The sequence below is a fragment of the Seriola lalandi genome, unplaced genomic scaffold, assembly GCF_002814215.2.
Source record: "Seriola lalandi dorsalis isolate HSWRI2012SDOR001 ecotype SW California unplaced genomic scaffold, Sedor1 jcf7180002051944, whole genome shotgun sequence".
NCBI lineage: Eukaryota > Metazoa > Chordata > Actinopteri > Carangiformes > Carangidae > Seriola > Seriola lalandi.
In genome coordinates, this window is record NW_019522497.1 from 4,018 (window position 1) to 14,288 (window position 10,271).

At 43.9% G+C, this 10,271-nt stretch overlaps 2 protein-coding genes across 2 annotated transcripts in view; one reads left to right on the top strand and one right to left on the bottom strand.

The window, feature by feature from the left end:
• The first annotated feature begins 42 nt into the window (after positions 1-42).
• On the top strand, positions 43-3,012 carry LOC111649750 (stonustoxin subunit alpha-like). The gene is made up of 4 exons (XM_023399453.2): positions 43-251; positions 335-508; positions 836-882; positions 1,544-3,012. The coding sequence occupies exons 1-4, from the start codon at positions 43-45 to the stop codon at positions 2,071-2,073; spliced, it is 960 nt and encodes a 319-aa protein (XP_023255221.2). The 3' UTR covers positions 2,074-3,012.
• Positions 3,013-3,139: 127 nt separating this feature from the next.
• Positions 3,140-10,271, bottom strand: part of traf5 (Tnf receptor-associated factor 5) — an 8,340-nt gene continuing 1,208 nt past the window's right edge. The window contains exons 2-11 of the mRNA XM_087172069.1: positions 9,085-9,363; positions 8,731-8,794; positions 8,315-8,416; positions 8,045-8,209; positions 7,785-7,862; positions 7,188-7,262; positions 6,976-7,068; positions 6,333-6,473; positions 5,836-5,998; positions 3,140-5,546 (exon numbers count right to left, since the gene is read on the bottom strand). Coding sequence (XP_087028195.1) covers positions 4,960-5,546; positions 5,836-5,998; positions 6,333-6,473; positions 6,976-7,068; positions 7,188-7,262; positions 7,785-7,862; positions 8,045-8,209; positions 8,315-8,416; positions 8,731-8,794; positions 9,085-9,359 — 1,743 coding nt within the window. The 5' untranslated portion in view covers positions 9,360-9,363 and the 3' untranslated portion in view covers positions 3,140-4,959. The remainder of the gene's footprint in view (positions 5,547-5,835; positions 5,999-6,332; positions 6,474-6,975; positions 7,069-7,187; positions 7,263-7,784; positions 7,863-8,044; positions 8,210-8,314; positions 8,417-8,730; positions 8,795-9,084; positions 9,364-10,271) is intronic.

Here is a 10,271-nt window from a genome sequence, read left to right on the forward strand (position 1 = left end):
ATCATTCTACCACTTCTGTTTTCACATTAAATGTAGAGACTAATGTTTTCACATTTGTCTAATGCATCTTTTTTAAGACTGAATGACTGTGACCTGAGAGAGAGAAGCTGTGAAGCTCTGGCCTTAGTTCTTAACTCCCAGTCCTCCAGTCTGACAGAGCTGGACTTGAGTAACAACAACCTGCAGGATTCAGGAGTGAAGCTGCTCTCCACAGGACTGGGGAGGCCAAAATGTACCCTGGAAACTCTCAGGTCAGTAGACAACTATTTGCTCAGTAGATGACCATTTACAGTGAGGCTTTCCAGAAGGGCTTGTTACGTTTGTGTGTCTCCAGGTTGTCAGGCTGTCAGGTCACAGAGGCAGGTTGTTCTTCTCTGGCCTTGGCTCTAAGATCGAACCCCTCCCATCTGAGAGAGCTGGACCTGAGCTACAATCATCCAGGAGACTCGGGAGTGAAGCTGTTGTCTGCTAAACTGGAGGATCCACAATGTAGACTGAAGACTCTCAGGTATGAACAGACTACAGGAGCTCACACGTTGTTTCTCTGTCACATTGACAAGCAGCACAGCTGATAACAGTGAAGACAGTAACCGACGTGCTGAAAGTCCCTGTTCCCATTGAGACTGACTGTGATCTGTGGATCATGTATTACTGTTTGGCACACTGCACTTTGAGATGAAGAACTGCCTCACTTTAGTCAAACAGAGTTCACAAAAAACTACTGCATATCGTTCCAATGAGATAAATAACCCAGAGGATTATCAATGATGACAGAGACCTGTTACTGGTCTAAGCAGTTTCTGAAGGTTCACTCTGACTTTGTTTCCTGTTCCAGGTTGGAACATGGTGGAGAGAAGAGGCTGAAATCTGGTCTAAAGAAGTGTAAGTTTGTCCTTTGATTCATGGGAGCAAGACATCTAATGTTAAAACTGTTTAAATAAAAAGCTTCTGTATCTGCATTCAACTCTCAGTTTAAAAGAAGATCCAAAAGGCGAGTCTTTCTGAATGTTTTATCTAATGAACACTCAGTCTGTTAAAGGTTCTGTAAACGATAGACATGGAAATATTATGTACCTATCAAGTTACTTACACATTGAGGAGAAGAGAAAACAGTTCTGGATCAAGCTGGAGCTCTTTAGCAGCTCGTAGAATTCTCCTCTTGGTAAACTCAGCCCAGTATTGGCTCCATGGTCAGACTGGGAAAGAAATTCAGCCTTGGACTTATCTGCTGGGACCGGCCGCACGAATGACACTGATGGAGCGGGTAAAAAATGTTTATAGATGCTTTGATCATCCACCGGCCGACCGGGATTTGAGCTGGTAGTCCCCATGTCCAGTCCGCCTGTGGTCTGGTCTGATCTCTTTCTTTGTCGGAGGTCTTTTGAGGAAATTCTTGAAGGTGCCTTTCACCTCAATGCATATATAGAGGGGGTGTGACTTAATTGTCTGCTATATTATTGTATATAGTTGTATATAAAAATAAACCCATCTGGTTCATTAGATGATAAACTGATGGCATGTTGTGTCTTGTTCTCTCCATCAGACGCCTATGAACTCACACTGGACAGAAACACAGCTCACAGAAACCTCAAACTGTCTGACAACAACAGGACGGTGGCGGCAGTGAGAGAGCAGCAGTCATATGGTTATCATCTCGAGAGATTTGACCACTGGCATCAGCTGCTGTGTAGAGATGGTCTGACTGATCATAGTTACTGGGAGGTCGAGTGGGAGGGAAAGGTTCAAATAGCAGTGACCTACAGAGGAATCAGAAGGAGAGGGCGTAGTTTTGACTGCAGGTTTGGAGAGACGGATCGGTCCTGGAGTCTGAGCTGCTCGGGTGATGATGGTTACTCTGTCAGTCACAATAAGAAAAGAGCCGACCTCCCTCCATGCTCTGACTCTAACAGAGTAGCAGTGTATGTGGACTGTCCTGCTGGTTCTCTGTCCTTCTACAGAGTGTCCTCTGACTCACTGGTCCACCTCCACACCTTTAAAACCACATTCACTGAACCTCTTTACCCCGGGTTCTGGGTTGGATCGGGTTCCTCAGTGTCTCTGTGCTCATTGTAGGAGTGATTCACTAATGTTTGTCTGGTGTTCTTCCAGAACGGGAATATTAATGGGTGTATCTTCTTTGCAGTTTTATTTAGCTTTATTTCTGTTTGGGGTTTTTTTTATGTATCTGTATGTTCATCTGTATTTAAATGTTTATACAGAGATCAGTGTTTTACTTGCCCTTTTTTCAAGCATCATTCTAAGTTGGTTTAAAATTTGGATGAGTCAGTCCCCCAAGCACTTGTTGTTTTGATTTTCTTAAAGGAGCTATTTATACATATATAGTTTTGCTATTGCTACATAGCTAATGTTAGTATTAACACCTGTTTAGTTACCAGTCGAGGAGAAACGTGTCTTAGCAAAGTTTAACTCTGAACTACCAGGTACAAATTTTGACCCTTGTTTTTACAACTGAAACTGATTGGACCATGACAAGACATTGGTGAAACAGATGTTATGACCGTGGTCATATTGTTGTAATTGGTCTGTTGTGTATGTGTGTGTGTGTGCCCTGTGCTTCTGTGTTTTCTTATGTATGCAAATAGGAGTGTTTCCCGCCGCCACGCCGTCATTGGTGGAAAGGCTCTGCGCCCTGGTCGGTGATTGGCTGCAGCCCCTGGTCACCTGATATATAGGGAGCCAAGATGGCCGCCGGCTCGTCCTCTCATTCTCCTCTTCTCCCAACCGGCCACACTGTTGCAGTGACTCAGCTTTGTGTAGTTCTTAGATTCATTTGAGTAGTAAGGGTGGGCTGCCAGTTTTGTTTCTCTTGTTAGGGAGGTGACTTTGTTGTCATTTGTTTTCCTTTGGTTAGATTAGTGGTTTACTTTCCAGACAGGGTTATAGTGTTTATTATGTTGGCCATAGTCCACCCTGAAGCCTAAACTCAGTATTTATTTTCTATATGTCCACTTAAAACCTTTATGTAAATAAATCACTTTGGTTATATTTAAACCAATCTTTGTTGTGGCTACTTGGGACTTGGGGAAGATGGGGCCAGTTTATGTTGTGTCCTAGCCCCCCCTAAACTGGGGCATAACAAGATGTAAGTAAAAGAGTAAAGGAACCATGGTTATCACACTTCATTTAATAAAAGAAAACTTTATTCTTATTATTTCTTTCCTGCTCAGTTGCCTGATAAAACCCTGAGTCATGTTTTTCGCAGAAAGGTTCAATCGTTTTAAAAAGCATTTATTGTCATAAAGGAGTTATTTGTAAGTTTTGCTATTGCTACATAGCTAACATTAGCATTAATAGCTGTTTATTTACCAGTCTAGCAGAAACATTGTGAGTTCAGCATCAAACTTCATTCATTCACTCACCAAGAGCTGTCTCTAGAGGTGGAAAACAACACCAATGTTAACTCTTGTTTTGCTTCTAATTCTGTCACTTCTTTTCTTCTCCTGAAGTTAGCATGCTAACACGCTAGCCCTGTCCAGCAAGACCTTCTTGTCATTTTCTGTCACACAGTCACTGCAACATCCAGGCTGCCCTGAAGAAGTTGCTGCTCACAGGATGTATTATGACCTCCTGTCTTGTAAACACAATGATGGCTGAAGCTCTTTGAAAGACTGGTAAGTAAACAGCTGTTGATGCTAACTTTAGCTATGTAGCAATAGCAATACTTACAAATGGCTCCTTTAAGTACCTTGTTGTCTTTATTAGTGACACACCAAACCTACTTTCTCTCTTGATTCCATATAAACATAATCTCTACAGTGCATATCCTTTGTCTTTACAGCAACAATAAAGTGACAAACAAACTATGATTGAGTTTTAATTGAAGAATATGAAACCACACTAACCTGAACCTGACAGCAGCTGCTGTATGAGACATCTGAAACTATCTAAATTCAACACTGTTATGAATAGCAGCCTTTCATCTTCCATATCAATGTTACTTGTGTATTTTAATCGGATCTTACAGACACATTGATTTCTGCTGAACCCAAACGTGGCTCCACCTTTACAAACTCACACATCCCTGTTTTAAATTCCAGTGGAGATCTTAAAGTTCCCAAACTTTATGAAACCCCTCATCTTTTCTATTGTCCTCACATTTTATCTTTAGCTGCAGAATTAAGACACCCTGAACAATAATGAACAGTCATATCCGTCTACAGTAGTACAGTACAGTGTTGCAGTGGCTGCGACTTTATCTAGAAATAGCTTCCTGCGGGTCCTCTAAAAAAAAAAAAAATGGCAGCAGCTTGTGGTTGTTTTCAACCTGTTATTCTTTTGATCACAACTTCGTTACCTCATTTATTTCAGATAACAAATCTGGTGCAAACATTTTTTGATAATTTATTTATGGGTCTCATCTTTGTCTCCAGGCTGAGAGAGACGAGTCCATGATGAAACAGGCTGTTATCCTGAGATAAAGACTTATTCCTGAAGTCCCGATCAATACTAAGCTGATAAATATCTACAGATAACCTGATCATTAAATCCTGATCTCAGGATAACAGACTTTAATAACTTGGTCTGAGCTCAAATAGTTATCTGTTAATCAGATAAAAAAGTTGTGATCTTGAGATCAATAATAAAAAACATTATTAATTCAGTCTTTGTCAGATTTCGTGTTTATGAGTCAAACCTCCATCAGACGATCGGTGATGATCCCGAAGCTTAAAGCACAAGTTCAGCATCCATGTCCTTCCAAGACTGAAATAAAGGCTTTATATTTAACAGACACTTACTCCCAGCAAGAAATTGGTATTTTCTAATGTTGAACTATTCCTTTAATTACTAGGTGTTGAGTTTTTTTGTGTTTAAATTTCTTGGTATACTCTTTAGAGTATGCACACACAGTGCAGTGATGCGTTGTCGTCTTCCACTGTGTCGTTCCCAACGACCACCAGATGGTGCCAAAGTAATTATTTAAATCAGTTAGAAGAAATCTTACAGGGACTCTAAACCTGCCATATCCACCTTCACTTTGACAAACAGCGTGTCGTCTTTGACGTACACGGCATTCTGAGGCATTTCCAGCTTGTTCAGAGGAATGAAGCACGAAAACCCGACAGCGACGTTGCTCACGGACTCAGCGTCAGGTTGCTGGTAGCTCTTGGATGTTGGGTCGGGTCTGAAGCTGAGACTTCGGTGGTTACCGGTGCCGCTTTGATCCAGAATAGACAGAGACACGGTCTGTCTGAACGGCCACGGCAGCAAGGCGTCGAAGTCTCCCGGCATCAGGACCACATAAAGGGAGAGGTGAGTCCCTCTTCCCTCGCCATCCCCGTTCAGATAGGCTTTGATGGCCATTTTGTAGCCGCAGCGTCCGGTGTGGAACGGCATGCTGCTCAGGCAAGGCAGCTGACCTTTGGCCTCTTCTTCCTTCCTTTTTTTGAAGTCCTGGATCTTCCAGATCAGTTTCCCGTCGTAGGACGTGGCCTCGAGCTCCCGAAGGCGCTGCTTGTTGCGACTGAGCTGAGAGGCGTGGAGGTCCAGGAGACCCGAGTGATGCCTCAGATTCTCCTCCAGAGTTCCTGGAAGAAGGAAATACCAACAGCATTTACTGAAATGTACCAGTCGTCTTTGTAGGCGCATTTACAAAGAGTTTACCTGCCCCCCATCAATTATTTGATGGATGATGGTGTGGTCAGGTGGTCAGACCACAATTAGCCTTGTGCACTGTGGCTAGAGTTGTACACTGGTGTAAAAGTCACCTGTGTCTGAACATGTAAATTGGAACCAACAGTGTTACAGGTATTTCCGGTACAGACAGAAATACAGTGTCAAAGCAGGTTTATACAGATGTTATCCAGGTGTTGTTACCCAGGTGTTCTCTGAGGGCCTCGGCTCCAGACACCTCCTGCATCACAGCGTCCAGAGACTTTCTAAGCTGCTCCAGCTCCTCCAGACCAGGAAGTCCCCGAGACACCTGCTTGACTTCCAGCTGGACGGTGGACAGGACGTCCTCCTGCCGGCTCAAACTCCTCTGATCACACACAGACAGAGGAGACATGGTTTAATGCTGCTGCCATACATTTGTCCTGATTTTTAAACATGTGACTTCATGTGATTAAACGTTTTTGCTTAACAAATCTGAATTTGACACTTTGCGATGTTTAGGATCTAAGAAGGTGAGATTGTTGTTTTGTTCTTTTATAAACTTGACACTTGTAAAACTATTTTCTCTGCAGGTTTTAATGTGATATATTGTGAAAAGTTTCTAAGACAACAAATACAATGGTTGAGGAATTCTCTATACAGGACTATAGAAGGAAATGCCTCAGACAGGATGATCGATGAGAATAAAACTGTGTATTAACCTGAGCTGTAGAGATGACGTGTTCGTGGCAGCTGCTCTGCTGCAGCAGCGGTCTGATTTTCTTCTGCAGATCAGTGAGCAGTAAATTGTCTGTCTGGACCTCCTGCTGCCTCAGCAGCGCCTCCTCCTGGAGAACCCCCACCTGACCGAGGACACAACAGTCAGGTAAACAACCTTTAACACTTTGGAGTCAGAAACATCTATGAACATTAGCAACAATTAGATCTGTTCTACGCTTAAGTTCCAGGCTATAGGAAACAAACTCAGACTCTCTCAGTCATGCGGACCACAGCCACCTGAGAGATGAATGTGTTTGTGTCTATATGTTTTCATGTTTATTTGACACTTAATGAAGATGTTTGTTAGAATCAAATTTACTGAGTTAAATTAAATGCACTGGGAGCTGTCAGCATGAACGTTGTGTGTTTCCATTGACTGACGTTACGTGAATAAAGCTGCGTTTTCTCCTCTGACAATATCGTTCTAATTAAACGTAACGACAGATTTCCAGCAGTTTGCCTCTTGGTTTCTACGACTACAATGTAGGTATCTTATGTCGACGACACGAAGACGTTGGAACAACTTAAACAAAATATCGTCGTCAGCAGGGCAGTGCACACATCTTCAGTCTGACTTTGACACACCTGTTGTTCCAGGTTGGTGTTACTCCTCAGCACCAGCAGTATGTGATGATTGACAGCAGCATCTTCGTGCAGTTTCACTTTCCCTCGTTTATCCTGCAGGACACGACGCTCAGTGTCAGGCAAAGATCGTGGAAATCCATGAATGAAAAGTTCATCATAAACGTTAAAGATTCAGAACTCAGGTCTGTGACGGCTTCATCAGACGAACACACCTGTACAGGGCAGCCGAACTTCTTATAGGAACATTCGACCTGAACCTCAGGACACGACTCTCCGTGCTCCGTCAGCTGGAAGAGGAACACACACAACGTGAACTGTCACCCACATATTTCTACTTTTGTTCATGTTAACGTGGAATACTTGACTCTGATTGGTCAGTTATGATTTGATCCTCCCTCCAACAGTCGTCCCGCATTTGTGACACACCTGCTGATGAGTTTATGACCTGCAGTAGCTATGCAGCTGTTTTTTACGGTGGCCCTGAAGTTCCAGCAGGAAGTTACTATATTTCAGCTGCAACATGATCAACAGTTGTAACAGCAGCAGTGACTCACCTTCAAATCTCAGCGCCCAAATTTGTATCAAAGACCTGAGTCATGAGTAAGTCAAATCTGAACACAGACATGATGGACACATTCTTACATTCAGTGTGACTCGCACTTTCTGTCCATCGCATATAAATCTGTTTAGAAAACATCACTTTTTAAAGTTTTCCTCCGTATCTCATTCCCAATGTGCCGATCAGCAGTCAGCTGATCGCTGCATCTGCAGGTGTATGTATGGATGTATGAATCACAGAATGAGCGCACCTTGTGTCTGGGAACCTTCTGGGAGCAGCTGTTGGGACAGTCCACCTCCACATCTGGACACGAGCTCTGCACATGATCCTACGCAAAGACACAGAACACGTGACCAACAGGAGTCAACACCTCGGCCGAGTGAGAGCTGCTCATGGCGGTTCACAGATACTGGGTAAGTCCATTCCTGAGGAAGCCGGACCGGGAGGATCTGACTGGAACCTGACTGGAACCTCCGCCTGTTAAAACCACCTGTTTGGACCGGACTTTACCTGGATAAGGCTGAGGCAGTGCGGTTGCCTGCAGTGTGGGCAGGGCTCCATGCGGTGAGGACAGTCGTCGGTCAGGTGTTCCTGCAGGTATCTCCTCTGTAGCAACGCCCTGCAGCCTGAATTGGTGCACTGCAGCTGCTCGAACTGACACGACCTCAGGTGCTCCTGCAGAAGACTTTGATGGTAAGATTCAATCATCTTCACATCAGTGAATCTGTAACTTGGTGAGTGACGAGGTCGACACACATTCAGCTGATCTCTAAAGTCTACCTGCAGGTGGTTTAACGTGGTGACAGAGGTGCATTCTGGGGAGTTTGTGCAGAACACTTCTAAACTGGAGATTTCTCGTTTGCAGCAGTTATCCTGGAAAACCTGGAGGGACAAGACTCTGGATTAGTGTCTCTTTAAACTTCAACAGATCCAAAAGCAAAGATGTATGTGAATCCTCTGAGCCACAGAGCTCCACACACCGTCCTGCTGCCACGCATACTCACTAACGTGGATCAATCCGCCGCTGAAAATAGTTCCTAACTTTATATGTTTTGTTCTATTTGTTAGATACAAACTACAGAAAGCAGCTTTTTATAAATGATGATGAGGAAGTGTGTGTGTGTGTGTGTGTGTGTGTGTGTGTGTGTGTGTGTGTGTGTGTGTGTGTGTGTGTGTGTGCGCGCGCCGGTTCTGACCTCAGCTGGTGTGATCACAGCTCTGTCCACTGGACAAACTGGGCTGGACGGTGATGAACTCTCCCTGAAACACAAAGCAGAGGAGCTCGAGAAACCACAGACTGTGTTGGTGTGAATGTGTTTTAAGGTGGACTGAGTCAGTAAAAGCGTGTTTTACAGTGAACTGCGTCAGTATGAGTGTGTTTCAAGGTGGACTATGTCAGTGTGAAGGTTTTTAAGGTGGAATGTGTTAGTGTGAATGTGTTTTCAGCTGGTATGTTTCACTGTATATTGTGTTTTAAGGTAGATTGTTTTAGTGTGATTTGAGGTGGACTGCGTCAGTGTAAATGTGTTTTAAGGTGGACTGGCTCTTACAGTAGTCCTTGGAGGCAGTGGAAGCAGTAGATGTGTCCACAGGAGTTCTGCTGGGGGTTGAGAACGACTCCTCTGCAGATGGGACAAACAAACTCCTCCTTCAGCTTCAACACGAACTTCAGGGAGTGCTTGATGCAGGTCAGCTCCGACTCCCAGGACGACTTCATCCTGCACTCCTCTGACCCCAGCCTGGACTCCTCTGACCTCCTCACCGACTCCTCGGACTGCAAACTCGACTCTTCAGACCCTCCCAGCTTCGTGTCTGCTGTGGCCATGAGTCTGCAGGAGACCAGACCGGACACAAAAAAAGCTTGAGTAGACTTTTGGTTATTTTTTTGTAAATGATTTAATTCTTCTGATTTATTATTTTTAAGCAACAGCGTCAGATCAACCCTCAGAATGTTTTTATCCACAATTTGACACAGTTAGCTTGATGATGAAGTATTACTGTCGGCTGAATAACTAGTCTGACTTGTAACTACAGTGAGACGATATGAGAGTCAGTATTTGAATATTTCATTACTTTATACACAGTAATCCACTCTCAGTGAAGGGGGCGGAGTCAGACAGCTTTGTCTAATGCTCTGACCTGTAACAGAAACACTGCAGTGAAAGCTCACAGTGACGCTTCACACTCTTATTACAGCATGTTGAGAAAACTTTATTTAACACTTTATTATTGATAAGTGCAGTAACCACCACAGATGCGTTTCTTTACTTGCTGATTCAGGTTCTCGTACAGGTGTGACGATGGATGTGTGAGGATGTTAACGGCCACCTGAGGCTGCAGGTGCCCGAGGCCCAGACTCCTGTGCTGTCAGGTAAATGTAATAAGTCTCTCTCTAAAATGTGATGAGTGAAACTATAGAAAATATTCAAGTGAAAACCTCAACTATACGGTGCTGCGTTCCGCTAAAGTGTGACATCTAAGCACTTCCTTGTTTTCCCATTTGTCTTAACGGAACCATTACCTGTCCCTCATTTGTACCTGCGTGACATCATCATTGTGCATGAGGCTGAGTGCAGCAGATGAGCTTGTATATGAAAGGCTATTGAGCATGTTATGACCAAAGCATGAAACTTATGTTTCTTATGAAGTTTATGTGATGTCACGTGACCTCTGGAACAGGGCGGAGCCTCCTGGAGTAATGAGTGTGGTCCAGACCAGAAGAGGCTATACCCCCCCC